The sequence below is a fragment of the Taeniopygia guttata genome, chromosome 2, assembly GCF_048771995.1.
Source record: "Taeniopygia guttata chromosome 2, bTaeGut7.mat, whole genome shotgun sequence".
In the NCBI taxonomy this organism is placed as follows: Eukaryota; Metazoa; Chordata; class Aves; order Passeriformes; family Estrildidae; genus Taeniopygia; species Taeniopygia guttata.
This window is the reverse complement of record NC_133026.1, coordinates 130033959-130057854: the sequence shown is the minus strand read 5'-3', so window position 1 is coordinate 130057854 and position 23896 is coordinate 130033959. Positions and strand designations below refer to the sequence as shown.

Below are 23896 nucleotides of genomic sequence, written 5' to 3'. Positions count from 1 at the left end.
TATCATTAACTATCTAGCAAAGCCTTTTTCTTCTGTATTCTTGATATGTCTAGACTGACCTTTCTCTGAATCTAAAGGGATTCCTAAGGAAATCAAATGCACCTAGAAACACCTGCCACCTCTCTTCCTTTCCCAGCATGTTAAATTGTTTTGGTGTTCTGGGCTCCTGCCGAGTGTGAGGAAGCATATTTGTATTTTTGTGTGCTACTCATACGAGGCAGAGTCCTTTGTGCTCTCCAGCAGTGCACTGGTAGCACTGGGGAGAGCACCAGTACAGTTCCAGTTTGGGGAATGTGAGAGCCAGGAGTGGGGCTGTCCTCACCAACGTATAAGGAAGGCCCAAGCATTTTTGTCATCAAAAGTATAAGCAAAATGTCCCTATATTTATAAAGCACTTCCAATGCTGCAACTGAGATGTGCCTTGCAAAAATCAACTGCCAGACCTGGTAGTTCACTTACCAGGCTGAGTAAGGAAGGATTGGAGAAGGAGCTGCATCCTGACTTTGGCTGGTTGAGAGGTCCCTGTTGTGGGGCTGGCCTTGCCTCTCTGCTGGCCCTGCAAGAGAGGGGGAGACATATAAGGGGAGTAGAATGGGGATCAGCCACTCTTCTGGAAGGCGCTTGCAAGTGGCATCAGCCTCTTCCCTGGTTTCAGTAGTCTTCTTCAGAGCATGCTCCCACAGGGAATGCTGAGAACCAGCTCACCAAAGAAAAATATAGCCAGGGCTTCTTCCTTCAATAGGAAGGGATCAAAGTGTTAAAAAATGATCATGCTGACAGTGGCAATAGGAAGGTGTGCCTTGGTATGGAAAGAAGAAAGCAACAACATACAGAATAGATTTTTCCCAAAAGTAAACCACAATTTTGACATGTTATCTTCTGCCATACTTGGAAAACCTAACACAGGGAGGTGCTAGCCCATAGTCTGATGTGCCTAGACACTGATACAATATTAAAAAATTGGAATTTACCTAATGGTAATCAAATGGATGTTCCTTAAGGATGCTATAGTAGGGTGTCAGTATTCAGAACATTTCCTAGAATGGGATGGCACATGAATTTCAAAAACAGCATAGTAATTTGAAAGGATAATTTCCACTGAAAGTTGGTGGGATTGATGTTCCTAAATGAGGAACTCCAAAGCCCCATTTTGCTGTGTTACAACCCCACCACATCATCTTTCCTTATATGTCATGGAGGCTGCAGGAATAGCCGTGGCCTGAAGAGGGTGAAGCAGGAGGTGCAGGACTTGGGATGGGCAGCACAGTGGCTGCTGGCAAGCAAACTGAGCTGCTGTGTGAATACCACTCATCTTCCAAGTAAGATTAAGAGTTTTCTTTGAAAGTCAACAGCGTCATCAGTGGAGTAGTCTGCTCAAATCTACACAGACTTTTGTACCACACAGAACACCTGCACGTTGGGTGTCAACAAGCAGATGTTGGACCGTGCATCTGAAAGTGGGCAGCTCTTAGGCTGCTTTAGATCTATAGAAGGAATTGTCAGATTTATAGCAGTCTTTGTCCAATTCCTGAAAAACTTAGCCCTGTTTATATCTGAACAGGGATTTGTGAGAAGCCAGAGCCCATTAGTACCCTTAAAGAAAAAAAGCAAGAGTGGGAGGTGCTGATGTTTCTTTGCACTTCTGTGAAGCTGAAATGCTGGATTTGTGCCACTGCCTCTTATGGCAAATTCATGTGTTTATCCAAGTGAGGACTTACATGATTTAGGGTTGTGTGTAAAGGGTGAGGCGATGTCAGGCAAACAAATTTCTGCAGTGGGAGGTCAGTGTGAGTCCCAACACCTGCAAGCTGATTCTCCATCCGCATTTCTAGCAGGGCAAATAAATTCCAGAGCCAGACCTTTGCCAGCAGTGTCATGTGATCTCGGGAAACACTTTCTAGACTGTTTGCAGGTTGCTTCCTCCACTTGACAACCCATAATTTTATATCTGAAGGGTGAAGAGATCCACAGTCTTTAATGAGAGTTATGTTTCTTAGCAGCTCCAATGATTGCTCTGTAGAACTGTTGCTTTGAATAATGTATTACCCATTGCTCTATTTTTAACCCCGTAAATTATTCTCAGATGAGAAGCATAATCTTTTTTTTTTTTTTTTTTTTTTTTAGGAAAAAGGCAGAATCAGTAAAAAATTCTTCAGAAATCAGATGGGAACATTCTTTCATCCTGTCTGAATAGTGTGCAACTTGAAAGTTAGTTACAGGAGATCAAATTAATTTCTGGTGTAAGTTAATGGGAAGCCAGGTGCATAAATTGGAAAAGAAAATAAGAATAACATAATGAGAAAAGAATAGTTCTGGCACAACACTTCACCAAGGGATACGAGTGGTGCCTTGGGCTGAATATTGTTTGAAAGCACCATCAAAGGTAGATTAAAGTCAGGAGTATTGTGGGAGGAAATGGATAACCAGCACAGCAGGAGCAGTTACTCCAGGGGATTTCTGCTGCTTATATGAGCACAGCTGGGGCCTCTAGGGATGGGGGTTATTTTGGAAGAGATGAAAGGTCGTGTCAAGTTGATTTAGTGCCTACAAATGCTGGTGGTATGTTGTTTAGTCCCTAATCTGTCAGGTAGAGAACAAGAAGCTTATACTGTTTGTTCAACAGAAAAATATGGGTTCCCCACCACAATCACCAATTAAGAGCATTTCTAAGAACAGAAATCTAACCTGATGTGCATGTTTAAAAAAGTTTATCTTCACAATGACGCTCAGGCTTCTCTGATTATAATATATGCTCAGAATGTCCTGAAACTTAAATCAGTTCTAGATCCCTGGTGAAAGATAATTTTTTATACATTTAATTTCCATTTTATGGCACAAAACTGAGTTCTTTAGTGCATTACACACCACTGGGACAAGACACACAGTACAAAGAGATCCAGATATGGTAGTTCCCTGCACTCTGGTAAAGTTCTATATAAAAAGGTACAAATACTGGTGGTATTAAATTTGGAAAATTAAATGCAAAGTTTTTTGGTTTTAAGTTTGCAATGTGAAGTAGCCCATGCTCTATAGAACATGGTAGGAAAAACCAGTCTGTTTTCAAAATGGAAAATCTGCAGGGAAAGAGAGAATTAGCAACTAATGAAAGTAAATGAGTAATAAACCAGGCAATAACACAAAATCTGAACATACATAAAAAGCTTAATCACAATCTATATATAGATTTTACATCTCAGGAACATAATGTAACATATTGCGTCTCAAGGGTATCTCTGACTCTCATAATACCCTAGATTTGTACTAGAAATCCAGATTCTCTAACAGTTTATTCTTTGCAATAAAGCAAGTTACCTCGTTTGAAATATTACCACAATTCTCATTTAAATGATACAAAGCTCTCAGATGAAAGAGAGTAGGCACAGCGTTTTCACTGGTGCCATGAAGGTGACTGTCACAGGCAGGAGGAGCATAGGCCGATGCAATGTTCTTCAGTGAACTGCACATCCATACTGTGCAGATTCCTGACCACAGAAATTTTCCAGCTCCAGAGAAAGTGGTTAGTCCTCTCATCCTTCAGGTCTGACCCAGTGGTGTATGGAAGTGCAGATGCACTGAGTGAAGAAGTCTGGCAGAAGTACTGACTGTGCAAAAAGTGCCCCACCTCTTCTCCCCTGTGAGGCTTTGGAGAGATTGCATTTTTTTTTAAAAGTGTAATGTAAACATTTTCCTGTACTTTTATTTAATGAGAGATAAGTTTTTGCAGCACTTACTGCACTGAGCCCTAAAATGACATTGCTTCATAAAATGGTGGGAAAGATATGCCCTGTTCTTCCTTACCTAGATATTTTGGGGCAGCTGAGACAGCAATATTTCTTAAATCATTAAATTGTTAATCTGCTCAGTGAAAAATTCTGTTAGTCATAAGCAAATATTAAAGCTTCTGTACAATACTGTCCAATGCTCAAACATAATAAATCTAAGCAGAAATAATGCAAAAAAAAAAATGGCTACATCCCGTAGCATGGTCAGGGGAACAGGACTTGCAAAAAGAAAACTAAAAGGAAGCTTGAGAGGTATAAACCTGTGAAAATATGTATGTAAGGCCATATGGTTGCTGTCTATAAATACACTAAGAGGAAAATGAAATATTTAAGCTAAAGAACAGTGTTGGCAAAAGAAAACAAAAAACTATATTGGTATAAAGCAGCCATTAATAAAATTGTGCTAAAAGTTGTGCAAGTCTTGGAGAGCAGCACAGCTCTGGAATGGTCTTCAGGAGGAGGGGGGAACAAAAATGTGACTACTTTTAACATGGAGTTAGTTAAGTTTATGAAAGGAATTCCTGTGCACTGTGTAAAGTAATTGTCATGATAATAAGAACATCTTAAATTTCAATACTTTATTTAGTGTCTTTGATCAAAAGCACTTATATAAAAATGCAATAATGAAAATTCCTTTCAACCAATACAATAAAAGTTGGAATCCTTGGGTATTTCATTTTCTTTAGTAAAATGCAATTTGGACACGTTCCAGTCAATATTTGCAGAAATGACAGAACATCAGCCCTACAAATAATAATAAATCTAGAATATAAGATAAGCTATAGGTTATTGAAATGATGTGTTGCAAAGTTAAATCCAGCCTTTGCAATGTTAAACTAGCAACAGCTGAGGGAATTTGTGGCTCTTTGGCAAGTCTACAGGTCTCACCAAATAATTCCTCTGAAAATCTCTGGTTTTCAGCTCTGTAAATCTACTGTTTATGAAACTGAGATAAAACCACTGCTTGGAGCCGAGCTCTCCAAAAGCCCCAACCAAGAGATGGAGTTTGCAGCGTCCTTTGCATCAGTGAGAGAATTTGCCACCCTTGCAGCATGACTGGAGGGTATGTGCTGCCCATGCCCACATCTTCCTCCCCTTGTTTCTTTCTTGGTATTTCAGTTCAACAAGTGACCTCACACTGCCGCTGCTGAGTGTGTGAGGTGGCTGTTTGTGGGTGTGTCATAGCTTACACACGTGCAGTATGAATCAGGGACAGGAGTACTGAATTTATGCCTGGGAGTCAGCACAAATTGAATTGAACCAGCCCTATCCAGAAGCGCAAACCTTAGCAAAATATTTCAAGTTTGGATACCAAATTCAAGTTACCTAAGTCTACCTTCAGAACCACATATATGGCACTTTCAATTTCAGGGACAGCAAGCAATGGCTTGCCAATTGACTTATAACTTGTGCAGGCTGTGTCGATAATTGGTAAGGTTGGAAAGGACCTTTTCCCCTCACACTTCATGGCCTAAATCAGCTACGGAAGTGATGGTGTTCAACAGAAATGGGGTAACTTATTTCACACTGTGTATTCTGTCATAGATCACTGGGCAAACAGAAATCTGATCCTGGGTGCTCAGCTTTCTTTTTTTAGGTGGAGCTGATACAGTATCAAAAGATCCAGACCAAGCTGCAACCTCTAATAGCCTAAATGAGGCAATTACCTATTCATATCATATTTGCTTTATTTTGTTGGTTGAGTCACCGTTTGTCATGAAAAACACAGTCTTCCAAACAAGACAATTTCAGCTTTAGAATTTTAATTTCTCTTCTAACTAGCTTGAACTTAATTTCTGCATCTCTCTAGTCTTCCCAAGTAAAACAAAAAAATCAACTGGAACATTATATGTAATGAATGGGATGGAAAAGCAGTAGGATCTGAAGAGAAATACTGTTCTGCCCACTGAGTGCCAGTAGATTTTTTTCTAGCACAGAAGTAAAAAGAGAGAAGCAGTGGCTTCTGCCTGTTGACTACAAGTGTTTGATCTCTATACAATTGTGTAAGGGAGGAGACTGAGCACTCAAAAAACAACTCTATGAAGATTCATTATTACTCTTGAAATCACATATGATCTGTTCTCTCATGTTGTTTTTTTGTTTTTTTTAAACAAGTATATGCCAGCCCTTGAAAGGATTAAAATTGACATCACAGAAGTAGGTAGGAGGATCTACCCACAGATACTGCAGTATTAAGCTCTTTATCTGTTCCCTTCTTAGGCTTTTATACTCTCCCTTATCTGTAAATTAAGAGTTTCTTTCTGAGTGAAAATGGTTTTTTGCTTAGAGATTCCTTGGCAGAAATTTTAATGGAATTGTCTGTCATCAACACCTGCTTTCAAGCTTTACTGATAAAATTAGATTTTATATCTCAGCATCACATATGGCATCTTTATAATTAGTCTTTTTGCAGTATATGAATGTCAACTCCTAAAATGCTGCCTGTACTGTTCATGAGGGAATATTTCACTTCATTAATCGAATCCAAGTTTTTCATTGGTGCTTCTAATTGTTTAAAGCCCACATTTTCATATGCCTAATCTCAAAACCATTTTGGTGGACTGATACAACACATTTGCAGTTGCACTGGGACTGAGCTGTGAGCAGATCCCTTCTCGGAATGGGATCCTGAGAACTCTAGATGGGCTTCCATACCTAGAGTCACTTGTGGAAATGTAGTCTTAGAATATGTAGCTATCTGAAAATGAGGGGTGGCCTACTTTGAGGGTTCAGTATTGATCTAATCTTGGAAACAGAGGAAGGTCTATGCCCATAAGATTCTGAAAAATATTATACATAACATTTCAGAACAACAACACCCAGATTTTAACACACATACTCGAGAATAAGCAAACTCAGAGGTGTTTTCAGGCAAGTGATGTTCAGAATTATTGGTCAGCAATATAGGTAGAAGTGTTTTTGTATCAGTGACTCACAGGTGGCTGTTTCAAACCCTTGTAAAATGCATGGGAAGTCTTATACTAGTACAGACACCAATATAAGTGATAGGTGATTTTTTCATTACTCATGTCACAGCTGAGAATTTTTATTCCACTTGGGTACATTAATTTCTCTGCTCATATGAGAAGATGCATAAAGTAACAGATCATCACTATACCACTAGCACTAATGGCATGGAAGTGGTAACATTTGTATGGAAAAGTCAGCACTTAGTACCCTTATGCAACAGGATGAAAATGTGCAAACTGTTAACTCGTAATAGAAATGTCTTTAGTTTCTCAAGTGCAAAGTGCAGTGTCAGCAACACTATCTTCTTGGGGAAAAAAAAAAGACAAATAGGAAAACATTTACAAACATAGCTCTTGATAGCTCTCATGCAAACTGCTGTCAGACTTGTACACTAATGCAGTGAATCATTCAGGCTCAACTCACTGGGGGTACTCCTGCTCATATTGGTCAGACTGGCCATGAGGGATTTAACTTTATAAGCATAGTAGTCCCTTAAGTTGACAGATGGAACTTCTTTCATGCCATCACCAAAATCACAGCTTCTCATGGCACTCTCTAACTGCTTCTGACGCCTATAGAAGTGGGAGAATTTATTAAAGATCAGTGTAATGGGAAGCACTACCACTAGGATACCAGCTAGGATGCATGCAGATGCTGTCAACTTGCCAGCAGTGCTCCCTGGCACCACATCCCCGTAGCCAACTGTGGTCATGCTAACAGTGGCCCACCACCAACAAGCAGGGATGGTGGCTAACCCCTCATTGTCTTCTTTCTCAATGGTGTAAGCCACTACTGAGAAAATGGAGATGCCAACAGAGAGGTAGAGTAAAAGAAGCCCCACCTCTCTGTAGCTGTACTTCAGAGTTGCTCCAAGAGACCTGAGACCTGTGGAGTGTCTAGCAAGCTTTAATATGCGGAAAATCCTCATGAGTCTCAGGACTTGTGCAACTCTGCCTAAATTTGCTAAAGTTGGACTACTTTCCACCACCAAGTTGACAATTAATGTAATATAAAATGGAAGGATAGACATTAGGTCAATCAAATTCAGGGCATGCTTGAAAAATTTTAAAAAGTCGGGAGCTACTGCAAATCTTGCCACCAGTTCAAAAGTGAACCATGCAATACCAAAATGTTCCACGATTTCAAAGCGAGGGTCTTCCTCGGTGTTGCCATTGCTGTCAACAATCTGAAAGTCTGGGAGGCTGTTCAGGCACATAGTCACAATGGAGCCCAACACCACTACTATTGAAAGGACACTGAAGATGCGGCTTAAAACCGAGTACCCAGGATTATCCAAAGCAAGCCAGAGCTGCCTCCTGATGTTTCCAAAGGGCTGTTTGTCAAATTTAGAGGCATCATTGTAGAATGCCAAAATCTCATCAAAAGAAGATGTTGTACTTTCCTGGTCACTTTGTTCCTCCCATTTCTCTTGGTCTGGCTCCATTTTCCTCCCATGGTAGCTATAACTGCAGCAGGAGTCTATAAAGAATTCATTGATTCCCCAGTATTCAATCTCCTGGCTGAAAGAAAAGACACAGAGTTCACCCATCACATGGAGCTTGCCGGTGTTATAAAAATGTAGCACGTAAGGAAAGAGCTCGGGGTTCCTGTCAAAATAAAATTCATTCTTGGTGTCATCATAGTCATCACAAAGCTCCAGTATAGACTCCTTTGAGTGGCAGCTCAGCAATTTGCCCAGCCTGGTCTCGGGGAACCTTAATAATGTGTTGGATCTCATCTTTTTCTTAAAGCCTCCAACGTTGATGCTGATCTCATTGTCTTCAAAATTTGCTTCAGATAAAGCCCTCAGACTCTGCCCTGTCATAGTGAGCTCCTTCCAAAGGTGGGTAGGGAATGAAAACCTAGGATACAATTACACAGAAAGTTGGCAGAATGTACAAATCTAGAGCATGTTCACCAATCTCTTTCTTTCTTTTCCCCCTGTTCACTCACTTTCCCTCCTTCCCTTTTTCTCCCTCTGCCCCCGTCTCTCCCCTTTTCCCTCTTTTCTTTTTTCCCACCTCCCACTGAAGACCTTGAGGGAGGCTCCTTTGTTCCCGCGGCAGGCTCCTGTCCCTCCCCTCGCCCTTCACCTGGGCTGCGGCTGTCGCTCCCACCAGCCCCCGTTACTCACGGCCTCCGTGCCCCCGGGGCCGCGCGGACCTTTCATTCCCTCCCGCCGCTCCCGGCCCCGCCACACAAGGAGCCCCGCCGCCGCCCGGGGTCCCGTCCCACGCCGCGCTCAGGGGCCGGAGCCGCGCTCCGACCCGCGGGGAGCCCGCCCCGCCCGGCTCCGCGGCGCTCCGCGCCCGCCCTACCTGCTGCCTCAGCGGCCGCGGCCCCCCGCCGGCGCGCCCTGATGCCCCCGGCCCCCGCCCGCCATCGCCGCCGCCCGCGGGGGCCGCCAGGGCTCGCCTCGCTGCCCGGGGCTGCCGGTGCCGGGCGTGGTGCTGGTATCGGGGGGTGCCGGTGCCGTGCCGGTGCCGGGCAGGGCAGGGCAGGACGGCCCCGCCGGCCGCGCGGTGCTGAAGGGACAGCGGCCGCCCCGCTCAGCGGCGGGAGGCGGCGGCACGCCCGCTCGTCATGGCGACGACCCCCGCGGCTGCCGCCCGCCCCCGCCGCTCCCACCTACCCCCGGCCCGACCCCGCCGGCAGCGATCGGGCCGGGTGCGTGGGCACCAGGGCTGCGGAGGGGCGGCCCAGCGGAGCCGGTGTGCCGAAGGTGCCTCCGCTCGCTCGCTCTCGCTCTTGCCCCCGCGCACCGGCGGCAGCGGCGCCGCAAACTCGGGTTTCCTCCCCACCGCGATCCTGCTTCACGCCGGCTCCGAGCGGCACAACCTCCCGAGGGGGGACGGGGGACGCCCACCCGCGGCCGCAGTGGCTCCGAGCACCCGCGGACCCGCGGACCTTCTGCCGAGGGGCGTCGCCCGCCCCCGCCGCTCTCCCCTCACCCTGCCGGGAAGGGACCGGGGCAGCGGGTGCCGCTACCCCGCCCGCCCATGGCACCAGCGGGTCCTGGCTGTGGCGCCTGAGCAGGGTCCCTGCGGAGACTGACAGCAGGAAAGACGGGGACACTTGTCAGAGCGATTTGGTGTGAGGGGAGCGAGCTGCGCGTTGAAGCTGCTCGTCGCCCCCCTCAGTCGCCGGCTGGGAACCCCCGACCTCGGCACACAGCCCCGCCAGCCATTTCGGGGGGGGGGGGGGGGGGATAATCGTGAGCGGCGGCACCGCGAGCAGGGCGGGTGGGAGGGCTGACCTCCTTGTGCTGCTGCTCTTGGTGGATAGACTTTTCGTGCTAGCACATGGAATAGTGTCCATGTGCTAGCACATGGTCAGCGATGGCCGTGTCCCTGTCCACGCTGCAGGCGACTGGGAAGAAATCGCCCCTCTGTTGCTGAGCCCGGGGTGAGGCCGAGTTTCTCGGGGGAAGCCTGATCGTGGCAATCCCTGCGCACCTGACCCCGCCCTGAGCAGGGCCGGCTGTGCAGAGCACAGATGCTCCGAAACAGGTGCTTTATGCCGGGATAACCCACATCGTCTCCTGCAAGCTGCCTCGTGACCGCCTCTCACTCGTGGTCCCATGCCTCTGAAATCCGGCTCCTGGAAATGCACTGCTGTCAGTGCTTTGTAGGGTTAGAATGTGCAGGGGGATGAAGACTCTGCTCTTGCTTCCCTCAGCCCTGTCAGAGCGCTGAACACTCCTGCCCTACACATCACCTTCGGCTTGTTCCTCAAAGCCTTGAGGAAGAGCGGTTATAACGTCCAAGTCCAGTCACAGGTGAGCTTCATTTACAAGAAGCTCCCAATATTAAAGATCAGCCCTTTAAGAGCCCAGGAAACTGAGTACAGACATGGAGTAGGGCAAATAAGTCCTGGTGTATGCCACTGGCCAGGTCTCCAAGAGCCTGCTCAGCTTTTTTACCTGGGGTGTCATGATCACCCCACCATATCCCACCATGCAAGGCTGGTGCATTGTGTGGTCAAAGACTCCACACCTCTGGGACACTCCCACAGTGGTGTGCGGGGACCCACAGCACCCTCAGCCCCCCAAGATGCTTCCGACGATCCTGTGTCCAGCGATGCTACAGATGGTCTCCCTGCTCGCCTTTTCTTGGGTGGTGTGTCCTCTTGCTTTGCTCTGCTGCTGGTGAGTGCCTCCTGCCTCCCTTTCCTACAGACGCCCTGGCTCAGGGCTCTGTGTCCCAGCATGCGTCACTGCGTGTCCGGCGACATCCCAGGGCACGCTGGATCCGCATGGAATTACGGGCACCAGGCTGCTCTCCTGGACAGGGAAAGTGCTGCTCCTCTCAGCCCGGTCCCTCCAGCTCTCCACCTGCTCGGAAGTGGCACGCAGGGGACAGACTGCGCATAGCAGGGAGTAGGCTTTGCAAATGCAGTGGCGACCTGCCCGCTTCCCTGTAACAGTGTTGTTTCATGTCCAGAGAGGCAGCCCTCCTGCTTCCCAGCGGCACTGTAGCTGTTGTGTTAGTTCGTGAGAGCCGCCTCCTCTCGGGGCTCTGCTGGCACTGGGGAGCTCTAATTATACTGGCTTTTAATGCCTGGGGCAAGGGGGAGCAGGACACAGGACTGGGAAACCACCACGTTAAAATTTTGAGTTGGATTTTGAACGTGGCCCCATCACGTTCCCCAGGGTTTGGATAAATCACAAAAATTCTCTATTGTAAATTCCCACTCACTTTTAGGAGAACAAAAATAACTCATATTCCTCATTAACATTACAAGGAATAATGAGCTGCTGCTGCTGGAAGTACATTCAAGCGATGTCTGTGTATTTCCCTCAGCTCTGCTCCATTCTGGGTAGCTAGTGGGAGCTTCAAACATATTGAAACATCTTCAGCAATTTTTAAAAAATACTTTTGTTTCTTATTCTTTAATTAAATATTTTCCCTAATGCTGCTTTAGAACAAACTAAGTGGAGACATATTTAGAGGATTTCCAAGCTTTTATAGATTGTTCTCACCTTCTAAGTGACTTGGCTAAGAAAAAAATGGTTATAGGCAGTCTCATTACTCATTTATCAATCTCTGATCTTATCTGTACCTTGGCAAAATTGCTGGTCACTTTTCTAAGTTGCATTTTCTCAGTAAAAAACACATAAGGATACAGCTCTCTCTGGTCTCATATAACTGCTCCTGTAATTAGGGCTAATAGGCTCAGCCCAAGCATTTTGCTAATAAGGCTAAAATGATTCCAGCTCCCAAATTAGTAATCCAAAATCCATCTGATTTTTCTGATTTTTTTTTTCTTTTTTTTTTTTTTTTTGTAAAGGGCCCACTCTGCTCCATGGACATATAAGTTTGCCTTTCCCAGCAGTAAATGCAGAAAAAATTGCTGTGAACACACTATCACTGGTGTAATCTGAGGCAAAAGATATGTCAAAAGAAATCAGGTATGTCATTTTTACACAAAATGAGCTTGTGATGTGTCAGATAAGAACACATTTTGGGATGCACTGATAATACACCAAATAAATACAAAACAACACTTGGTTTACACTGCCTTGTGGACACTTCTTGGACTGTAGAGAATGCAAGATCAGTGCTGAGGTGGGGCTGGGCTGGGAGCATAAGGAAGTGTGAAAGAATTGCCTGTTGGAGTGGGGAGATGAATGAATGATTCATATTACCCTAGGGTAATATTACAAAAGCTAAACTAACTTTGGGTTTGGTGGTTATAATTTCTGACTGAGACTGTGTGAGATGGGACTTGTTTTACTGGTACACGTGGTACCAGGTTATTTAAGGAATATGAGAAGGTGCCAGTGCTGTGTAAAAACACGGTGTGGGTACAGGTGCCCTCCAGGGCCAGGGAGACATGGCAACTACAGTGTTTGACAATACACCCAGCCTGGGGTTTGTGGCGACCTGAACTGCGAGGGAATGTGGAAATTATTGCCATCCTACTGACTGAGTCAGTGTAGGAAGCTGCTGCCTCAGAGGCCATGTCCTCAGGCATACCCCCTGCCTGGTCCCTGCTGGCTGCCCCACCACCACTGCGGTGAGCTAACACTGCTGGGGACATGTGGCATTCTGTCCTGCAGGCATGACACGGCATCTGAGATGCATTGTCACCTTTGGAAGAAGTGGAACTGCTCCAAAATTACTAAATCTACAAGTGTTAATGAAATACTGAATTGGGTCTAAAGGAAGTTATGGGACCAAAGTCAGCAGTTTTATTGGCATGGTGAATATGGTGGATTCACTTTGAATTTGAGGACACAACCATCTATTACACTGAAGGTGGAACTTTATTCTGAATTTAATACTTACTGAAAGGTTTCCCTCTGTCCCTAGGGCCAGATTCAAATGTACATGCTTGTTGACTCTTTCCTTTTGTTACAGACAGATTGGAAAATCCAGGGGTCTTAATGCATCTTAATGTCTTAGTTTAAGATCTATAGATACAACCTGCTTTTCTTTCCAAAGGTGGCTGAGACCTTTCTGTGTTGGCTTTTCTACTGCCACAACTGTTAACTGTGGCCAGTTAGTAAATATGTTTAGAAGAAGTAAAAATAACTTTGCACATCATGCTCACTAAATACTAGAAAAGGATTGTTGCAGAACATTGCCAAGTTTATAAGAATGAAGTTGATAATGGATTTAAACAAATTCATAAAGACTACATCAGTTTCTGGATATTTATCCAACTAATCTGAGTACAGTCTCAATTTGACAGAATTTTGAGAGAGAATATTGCAGAAGAGGGACCCATCTAAACACACCTTTTCTTACCTTCCCCATGTCAGCAAGGCAGCCACTCTCATGATGCTTGATTCCTGTCAGTCTGTAGCCAGCTTTTTCTAACTGGAAGTCTAATGAAAGCTGAGATTGTCCCTGCTTTTTTCATCACTCTAAAACCCTCATAACCAGAGGCATAAAAGAAGTGCCATTTGTTTATGAGTCTGCTCACCCTGTGAGTGCCCTGACAGACATGCCTGCTTTTCTTAGAAGGCAAAGGCTTTGCACAAGCTCTGTGGCATTTGCAGTATAAAATGGGGGAGCGAGGAAAGTCACTTTACTTTACACTTACTAATCTGTAAGTTTACAAGGCATTGATAGCCATGTCTGGAAACAGACCTTCACTGTGACACCGTGGAACTCAGTGGACCACAGAGAGACCATCTGGCAGCTGAAGAAACTGAATCATGTACTGAACATGAATGGAACATTTCCTTTTGTCTGACAGCACCTCAACAGAGTGGCAAATACTGATATTTTGTGGTGCAGTGATTGCAGGAGCATTGGAGTTTTACTGTGATGACTGTGGTATTCTGCCTTTTGTTGTGAGTTGACCTCCTTAGTCACTGCTGTGCCTGCACCACCTGATTCTTGACTCTGTGGGAATATTTGCTTTTGCAAGCCCAGTGGGGAGCATTGTCTTCCTTAATTAAATCACTACGTCCCAGAATCATGGAATGCAAGCAAAAAGAAAAAAAAAAAGAAGAAAAAAAAAGGTTATTAGATAATTGTGACTTTTTTTTAGATAGGTCGTAGAATTTTAAAACCTTCTGTCCCCTAGTGAAAACTGGTGTCTGAGATGGGTGAAATGAGCCATACCTACAGACCCCCAGACTCCAGCTGAGCTGCACCAGTAAGCATTGCCAGTAGCAATGAGCAGTGGGAAAGAGAGGGTTTTAGAGCTGCATTTTTGGATGTGAAGATGACCAAATGCAGTGCAATAGTCACTTTCACAGTGGCATGTGTTGCAGACAGCAATGGGCTTGGCCTCTTTAATATTTGTACAAATGGAGGAGGGGAGAAAGAGGATCTTGCTTGGATGCAGGTTATGGCTATTAGTTCTAAAATATGACTAAAAAGCCTAATTCTGTTCTGTCAGTCAGCTGACACGGAGCGTTTGAAGGTTATTTCGCTTGCATTTCGAACTTACTTATTTGGAACTTATTCAAGTTCCTACTTGGAAACATAGTATTCAAAGAAAGCATGAATATGAGAAAGCCCCTTCTAGCTTACAGCTATTTCAGTGTGGGAGGAAAACTGATTTTGATTATGAAACCAGCATGCAGAAGGGCAGGAGTAGCCTCTCGAGCTGAGTGACCCAGCCTCACAGACTGTTCTTGCTGTCAGCACTGAGCAGCAAACAGCCACGCCATACTTTGCACAGGTTTGTAAACCCAGGCCAAGGTTGTTTGGTGTTGCAATGCTGGGCCAGCTCCAATGTTGTTACCATTGCCTTGCATGTGGATCAGCATTATCTCCTTTCTTCTTCCTGATGTTTTTGGGGGAGTATGGTGCTAGGAGATTCTTAGCTAATCCCATGTTTTTCAAATAAATAGGAACAACACTGAAATTGTGTTGGTAACAGTCAGAAGAGACTGCTTCTACTGCCATACATAAATTCTTAATCCATTGACTTTCTGTCCTAACTCCTTGTATGAGTTTCTACTGGGTGTCCAAATCTTCTCATCCATATAGTCACCCCATACAGCAGATACCCAGGCATGACACCTGGCTCACTGCCCTTGCTTTTTGTTGCCCAGCCTCATCACTAGGGTTATTGGCAAGGATGGACTGATCATTTCGTGGACAGCACATCCAGAGTGTGAGGCCAGTCTGCAGTGTGCCAGGTAGAGCTTGGGATCATAAGCACCTTTACTAACTTAAAACAAATCTTACTCTTCATCTGTCAAAATGTATTTATTTTGCAACTGAAAACCTTAATGCCCAGCTAGATCAATGAATGAGATAAAACAAAGAAGCAAAGGAAATGGAAGGCAGCGTTCCCTGCACCTCCCAAAGGTTGTTTCTATAGGGAGAAGGCAGAAGATGGGCTATTTGCTTTCCATGTGTGAGTTGCCACTACCATGCCTCCCTGACTCCCCAAACAGTGACACAATAACTTGCTGATACAATATCTGGTTTCTATTGCCATATCCTAGCTTGAGAGAAAGCTTTACTGGATCCTCAGATAAGGCCATAGAGATTTAACTGGAAAGATTTTGGAGAGATGACTTAATAATTAGGACCCAGTTCTGACCACAGAGGACCATCAGGGGCTCCAGCTTCCTGCATCCCAATATTTGTACAGCTCAGCACAGATTCAGAAGCTACTGTTTCTTGGCTTCTAAACAAAGGTCTCAGCTTCTTAAATATGAAATATTAGCATTGTATGTTTTTGATAAAGCCACCCAACATCAGATCCTTTGTTTTATCTTTGCGTTACTTGTAAAGGATTTTGTTTGCCCTGCGGGCTCTGGTAGTCACAGTTCTTCAGTATCCACTTTACTCACACTGGTTTCTTCATCAAGAGAAGAGCAAAGTTTGCCTCTGAAGTCAGCCTGAGTGTGAAGAAATTTAATGGTCCTGAGTGACTAAAGAAGTAGTGTCGCGTGGGTCTGAAAAGGAGTCATCCCAAAGTGGCAGTACAGGTATATCCTTTTATATGCAGCCTAGTATCACGTAAAAGGAGCAAGTGAAAGCACATCACACTTAACTGGCTTCCTGAAGCTTTCCAAAGCAGGTACTGTGAATAATTTCTCTCAGTTTGTGTGAACCATTCACCACTGCCTCATAAACCACCATGTGCATAGTTTGCCAGCTGAGATAAAGGGAAATCAGTCTCTCCTTGATATGTTTGTAGTACACTATCTGGAAGATATATGGCCATCACACACTGCCAATAAAATAGATTTCTGTACTGTTATTGCCTTTAGCAGGTTTTAGCTTTTTTTTTCCTCCCCCCCATCCCTTTTTTTTTTTTTTTTTTTTTTAACAGCTCAAAGAGGAAGATTTGTGCTGCACCAAGCCCTACTGGGATGGAGATAGTGGTTTGGGATTTTTAAATTCTGTTTAGTGAAAAACAATCAGCCTTAACCATATATTCTTTAATAACTGCATACACAGCAAAAGGAATTTAAAAACTTTTTCATAATCTGCATAATGCTTATGTCCAATTTTTTTAGAATAGGTGCACTCCACCCATTTAGAAATACTAACAAATTATTTGCAGTAACAGTCTATCTCTGAGTCATTCACTGTAACTTTGCCACGGCAGTACCTTGCTTGAAACGTACCTCAAAAGGAATTTGGTCTGTAATTTATCCTAAAGGTCAGACTTGCCTACCTAAATATCTGATTGAGATTCTTATATGCTTCCAAAAAGATTCCGGTTATAAAGAGGCCTCTCACTATTGGATGAAGTATAAAGAAACTATTTTCTTTGGATTTGATTCACTGTGATATTTTTGGATCATATTTAAAGCAAGAACAAGCCAATTAAAAAAAAAATCACCAAATAAGACTGTAATTAATGTTTCCCACTGTTCCCATTGCTATCGTGGAACAAAAGGTTTTAAAATTTCTGAAACATGTTGGGACATCTGTGCTCAGTTTCTATACACAATGCAGAAAGTCCAAAACATCATGGGAAACCTTATTCAGAAGGGATGCCAGTCCAGATCCATGCTCTGAAGAATTTCATATGGTTCAGATCAGTTTATAAAAAAAGCCTCTGAACTGTTTTATCCTTAGCTAACATGATTTTAAACTTCAATTTTTTAACCTCTATTCAAGAAAGCACTTAACAATATGCTTAATTATAACCCCCTCTGGTTTTCAGAATCATGCTTGTCAGTCTCCTGGAGTTTGTTATTCCTATAATAAGGAGTGAGAGGAAATAATGAAATAATTTTTTTCAAGAGCATATACTATAGAATTATGAGAAAACAGCAGTAGTTTAAACTTTACCATTTGGTTTGCTGACTGATTCATTTGGTATACAGTCAAATGAGGGCCAGCATGTTGTGAGGAAAACCTGAATTCTGTTTTATTTGTTTTCTTTTGAAGCTGCTGCTTTGTGAAACAATTCTGAAATTCACTGCAGTCAGAATGTTACACTAACCAGCTGCAGATCAAAGACTTCACTGAATCTAGGTCAGGTCTAATTTGTGAAGCTCACAGAGTTAGTCACTATGGCAGCTTTCTGAAAGGTACAGATGGAGAATCCATGAGCTGTGGGAACAGAATTATGGGGCTTCTTCTCACCATCAGTTTTAATGCAGTTTGTTTTATTTCCTTTTCCAGGAGTTTCTTTTTTTAGAGTTCCTTGTAAAAGAAAGATTAAATGTGACAGCCACATCTGTTTTAGGAAATTCCTGTGGAGATATCAGATTGGTAGCTGGCTCAAGCGATGTTAAAAGTGAATGCTTCTGGTCTGAGCAGGTGGTCTATGAGCGTTATGAAAAATCTGTAGCCTTTTATAGTGACTTTTATCTCAGGATCTCAAAGCACTCTGTAAATATCAGTTGATCAAGTCTTACAATATCCCTGGGAGGTGATCACTGTAATTGAAGGGAGTGGGTTTTATGGCTCACAAGTTTGCTGCTGGCTGTGAAATCCTATTTGTGACTCACACAATCTGCCACAAGTAGAGCAGATGTATTGCTGCTGTGCCTTGGTATAAGAGCTGCCTGAGAGGCAGCAGTGCCTTTGCCACTGGCACACATGTTTTTCTTTCCTTCTGGTCTGCTTCACTGTCCCTTGTTCTCCCCTTCTCATTTCCTGGTACCCTCTGTCAAGTGACACTGCTTTTATAAGTCATCTTGAGCAAATATTTTCTGGAGAGTGCTTGACATAGATGCATACTCTGCAGATGGTTTTTCTGCAGTTCCTAAGACAAAACAATGATATTATGTACTTCAGCCAGTCTTTTCCCAGGTGTAGTGGGGAAAATGCAATGGGCTCTCCCTTTGCAGTATTGTTGGGGTTAATTTAAATGGGTTTAAAATTTAAACTTAGCACCACAAAGACCACACCAGTAGTCAGAGAACATCTGTTTGAACAAGCCCTAGCAGACAGGAGAAGCTGTCTTGTAAAACATTCCTCTCTGACCTACAGATGGGCTGGAGCATAGGCATCACCAAGGGCAGGTTTGCTTCAGTGAATATTACTTTTGTAATTCACAAGAAACAATGAACAGGCTTATTTCAGAGCCCAGTCATAATATGAAAAATAATATTTTTGTGTTGGCAATCCACATGTATGTGTGTAAACACTGCTTGTATGGTAACCACTAATACTTAGAATTTAGGACAAGACTTTTTTACAAAATGAATCTCCCTGTGGTTTGTTTTGTTTGGATTTTTTGTTGTTTCTTGTTGGGTTGTGTTTTTTTGTTTTTTGTTTTTTTTTTCTATAGCAATAGAGACTAATCTGATGTAGAAGATACTTTGACTTGCACTGAACATACCTAGAATTCAGTCATATTCTAGTTCTAAGTGTGACCTCTTGGGATGTTGATGTTTGGGCCCTCCACACACAATGTTACTTCCTTTAGTAAAATCTGGATGGAGGACATGGATGAAGATCAGTATTTCCAGATGAAAATACATGCAGTTGCTTGGATAGGGACATGAGACTGTTGCTTGTGTGATAAACTCAGATTATAAATACAAACTTTTGACAGTGTTGACCCACAATCCATGATGTTGGCTGGAAAATCACCATTTGTTGTTTTAAGTATTCTGGAAAGTATGATTGCCATCCAAGGCTGAATGCAGAGTACTCACCACTGTTAGTCTGGAACTTGTTCTGCATATTATACCTCTTAGTATAATAAGGTTAATAATACCAACTCTATCCCTACCCAATATTTATAGCACAAAGAGATTCTCAAATACAAAGATATTTGAGGGCTTTAGTATTACACCAGAGGAGAACTTGACATCAGACATTCAAGTGGTTATAATTTTTCAATTTGCTTTGTAAAGGACTTTATCTTGCCATTCTCACAGCAGTCAGCACATCTGGATCTCCACCCTGACAGTGACCTCGGATATTGCTGTACTATAAACATTAAACAAACATAATTATGGTAAGAAGTGGGTAGGTTATTTCTCCCCTCGATTTGTTTCTTAAAAGATATCCATAGGCATTTTTTGTTCCTAATCTACAGCTACCAACAGATTAAAACAAGGATCATTGTGTGAAAATTGTTTCAGCTATTGGAAAGAATTCTCAGCTCTTTTAATGCAGTGACACCAAATGCCTTAGTTCAGCTCTTTCATTTTGGCTACATCACAACATTTGTTTTAGCAAAACGAATTGAATGGTCAGATGGAACTGAAAACAACCTGGAAGAAATTTGAAATTTTACTGGGGCAGAGGAGGAAATCAGGAAGTTTACTATTGCAAAAGTTTGTTCCGTACCCCAAAAAGGGGAATAAGGAGAAGAGTTTCTTGGAGATTAAAATGTGTAATAGCAAGCAAACCTTTGTACACTCAGAGTATCCATTTCTCAACATAGCAAACAGGAACATAGAAACATATGTGGTCAGCAATAACACTCATAAATCTTAAGAGATTATGTGTTCCTAAAGTAAGACTTCAGACTGATCTATTTTGTTAAGTGCCAAACTTCAGCATGATTCAATCAAGTTTTGCTTAATCGGAATTTATTTACTCTTTGTGATGATGAATCACTGAACATGTCTGTAGTCCAGTTTGTTGAACTAATTTATCAGGTATTTTGATGGACTGGTGATTTGCCTTCCCTGAATGTTTCATGGTTTATTTATTTATATCATCTGGATTTTGTAGAACAAGAACTGGAGTTCTGCTAAGAATTAAACATTCCTCAGTGATGCCTTTAGTAACAGAAACACTCTCTATATAGGTAGTCTTGTTGCAATACTAGGCAAACAGCTAAGCCAGGAAAACTCTTCTCTGCAGATCCAATACACTAAATAAAGTAATTTGTCAGCCTGGGTGGATTTGTATCAGAGACACAACCTGGCAAAGATGGAGGGACAACAGCGATGAAGTTGCCTTGTGCAGGACACAGGGATTTCCTGGAGGCTGGCCCAAAAGCACAGGTCATCCCAAGGAGAAAGAAGACATGGGGGAGATGCTCATATAGCCCAATTAACATGCAAGTACTGTGCAGAGAGGCAGTCTCACACTAGCTGTTCCCTGGTTCTCATGGATAATGACAGTATGAGACAGGTCAGGCTGGACTTCACCGTAAGTTGGTAACATACAGACAGACCCAAAACTGTGCTTGAATTGATGTTCTCTACTGAACCATGTCCCACTATGCCCACACTGCTGTGGCTGCATGTTAAAGCTAACTTCAGAATAGCTACAAACAGCTGGCAGTATGTGGCTTTGGCCTTTTCTTTTCCAAGGGAATATATCTCATCAGGTACTTTTTGGAAAAACTTCCAACTCTCTGTCTGTGAAAGAGTTAAAGAATAAACACATGGAAGTGGCAAATTATTTCCCAGAGTGGAAAGTTCTGATTTTCTGTACATACAGATGCAGAATAATAATCCTCTGATGTTGGGAAGGATGGATAAATAAAATTGTCTGGCAAAAGATTTATGATAGTACAGCCAGGATGAAAACAATCCCCCCTACTGGCTGGACAATACCTTTACCTACAGATAGGTCCAAAAGTCGAATGGACTGTCCCATCTCACCCCCCAGAATGTATGGTTCATCCCACACCTGTAACCCTCCGCTGAAGCATCAAGTGTCTGTGACCCCATTGGCCCAAGTCTTGTTCCAGCCCACCTTGAAGCCCCCCTTGATAAGGGGTCTCTGAGGAGCCAGACGCCCTCTTGGATCCTCCCCCCTCTTGGAACTTCCCCTCTCTTGGAACTCCTTGTCTCTCCCCTCCCCCATCCCCTCAGGCCTTGCCACGTGCTGCGTGTGGCAGCTCCAAGCAACACCTTTCACCATCCCTAATAAACCTGATATTTTAAGAGCAGCCTTCAGAGATCTCTCGTCTCCATTCATCAAAACCGTCCTGGAGAACAGCATTCCCTACACTCTGACTTCCAAAGAAGTACAGTCTGCTAGGTCTGGGCTTCCAGCACAATAGATATGGATGTACCTCAAGTGAGTCTAGCGAAGGGCCATTGAGATGTTTAGAGGACTGGAGCATCTGGCATATGAGAAGTTGTGAGAACTTGGGCTGTTCAGCCTAGAAAAGAGAAGGCTCCAGGGAATCTCAGTATTGTGCATAAAACAGCTAATTGGGTAAAGAGATGAATAAAAGATGGAGCCAGACTCTTATCAGTGGTGCTCAGTGACAGGACTAGAGAAAGCAGGAACAAACTGAAACACAGGAAAGTTTACTAAAGCATAAGAAAAGAAAATATTCAATGCAAGGGTGGTCACGTGTTGCCACAGGCTGCCCAGAGAGGTTGTGGAGATATTCAGAACCTGATTGAACATAACCATGGGTAACATGACCCTGGTTTGGGCAGGGGATTGACTGGAGGCTCCCCAGAGGTACCAACCAGCTTCAACCATTCGTCAGATTAAATTTAAAAATCCTAAGTATTAGTGCAGATTTTCCTGAGAGTTTATAGTGGCAGGCAGAGCATTTCAGTTTCTCAGCTGAGGGTGTAAAAACAGGTGGAGATGAGATTCAAATACCAAATTAGATGTGCTTCATTAGCTCCCATTCAAGGGCTGGTGTTTCTGCCATAGCACTGAACTGGATCAATGGCATCAGATTTTGATCCCTTTGCTTGTTATTGCTGTTTCATGGGCTACATCAGCCCTGGTCTTTGCTGAAAGCCTTACTTAGAATAGACTCAGGGATGAGACTATTCTAAGAAAGTCTTACTAGAAGCAAAGAAATTGTCAAAATCTGATGTTACATGGATTTATGACATATGTCACTGGAGCTGAAAGTAGCAATAGACAAAAACTTGTCTTTTTTTCATCTGATACTTTCTTCTGGCCTTAGAATGTACTGAATTGCTTTAGGGCCAGCTAGCCCTAAATAACAAATCCAATCAGTTTGTATCTGAGGATGATGAAATCCTTCTGAGATATCCCAAACATGTTTGACATGTTTAAACACATCCTTTTAGCTTGTCATTTTTCACACAACTTCTAAATGATTCTAATAATAATATCATTTATTCTGAATGATTTGTCCTGTGATTCTTGCTTCTACATCTCAAATGCAATACTTCCAGTCTTAGCTTCTTTTCTTCTGCAGGGAAATGCATAAGGCTTCTTCAGTTATTCTATATATTTAGAGCCAGAAGAGTGAGACCCATTAATGTACAGGCCTAAATCACCAGCGGTACTTCAGATCTAATTGCTTTATTGGAGCTTCTGTGTTGACTTTGATTGTGGTAAGAGATTTACCCTGCCAAAAAGAAGAAATGAATTGGGCCTTTATGTTCAGAAGTGTATTACAACATTTGTGATTTTTTAACATGGGAAAACAGCCATCTTTAAATGAAAAAAAATTGTATAACAGTGCTGTTGCTTATTTGAAATTAACTCTTTAGGGTAATTGGAAGAATATAAAACCTGTGGAAGTTCAGAATGGAGATCTATGCTTTCAGTCTTATTTTAGATTCAGAAAAGCAGCACAGGAGCTATGCACAGTTGCAGGAAGAAGGTACTTAGCTTTCCTATCCAGTTACAAATCCACCATGGGTTATTTGGCCCTAACATCTATGGAGACAATTGTTGCCAATGGACCCTCTTTTAACAATATGGCTTTGTGGTTTTTTTTTGTATCTGGAGGATAGCCAATATGCTGGTATACCTATAAAATGAAGCAAACCTGAGGGATGAAAACTCAAGTAAGAGCAGGAGATTTGTCTGAGGACTACCTTTTCAAGAAAAGAGGTGCCATACTTTTCCTGTGGAATGCATGAGTCATGTCTGAAGATATGCAACTGCTAACACCATCTGAGGATAACAGAGTCTCAGTATTAGCAGTTTTGCCCCTGTCTCTCCTCTCACCCGCTGAACTATGATGAGGATACGAAAGTTCCAGCTCTGCTGTTTACCCAGCTGTGGAACAGCTGGTTCCATGTGAAGAATTTGTCTTTCCAATTTGCTTTTGTAAAAGCTTAAGAAACTACTTGAACTGGTAAAAAAAAAAATAAATTTAAAAAAGCCAACCCAGAAAAGACCGTAATAATTGCCAAGCAAGGCCAAGGAATGCCAGAACTAAAACTGCAATAATTCAGGTCCATTGTCTACATTATCTTCCAATTTCAAATCGCATGACCACAAACTAGTGGTTTCTTGGCCATTTTTTCCCCTCACTGCAGAGAATGGACCTGCTGTGGGATAAATCATGGTTACCTTATTGCAGAAGCTGTGTGGAATTTGGAGGGTGATGGCTGA

The 23896-nt window shown here is 43.1% G+C and overlaps 2 protein-coding genes across 6 annotated transcripts in view; one reads left to right on the top strand and one right to left on the bottom strand.

Annotated features, from left to right (window-relative positions):
- Positions 1 to 23896, top strand: part of STK3 (serine/threonine kinase 3) — a 174474-nt gene that overhangs the window by 135901 nt on the left and 14677 nt on the right. The window lies entirely within an intron of this gene.
- On the bottom strand, positions 4346 to 9840 carry KCNS2 (potassium voltage-gated channel modifier subfamily S member 2). Of its 5 annotated transcripts, none has more exons than XM_030266462.4 (2): positions 9704 to 9840; positions 4346 to 8614 (listed from the first exon to the last, which is right to left on the bottom strand). In XM_030266462.4, the coding sequence occupies exons 1-2, from the start codon at positions 9751 to 9753 to the stop codon at positions 7144 to 7146; spliced, it is 1521 nt and encodes a 506-aa protein (XP_030122322.1). In that variant the 5' UTR covers positions 9754 to 9840; the 3' UTR covers positions 4346 to 7143. The 5 variants fall into 5 exon arrangements, with proteins under 5 accessions (XP_030122322.1, XP_030122324.1, XP_030122323.1 ...); XM_030266464.4 differs by having other exon boundaries at positions 9660 to 9799; XM_030266463.4 differs by lacking the exon at positions 9704 to 9840 and adding an exon at positions 9385 to 9590.

What these genes read in the sequence shown, in the direction of transcription:
- KCNS2 (XM_030266462.4), bottom strand. Translation starts at nt 9,753, where the DNA reads ATGGGCGGGCGGGGTAGCGGCACCCGCTGCCCCGGTCCCTTCCCGGCA. An exon ending in CCCGGTCCCTTCCCGGCAGG is followed by an intron (nt 8,615 to 9,703) that starts GTGAGGGGAGAG and finishes ATTGTATCCTAG; the next exon opens with GTTTTCATTCCCTACCCACC.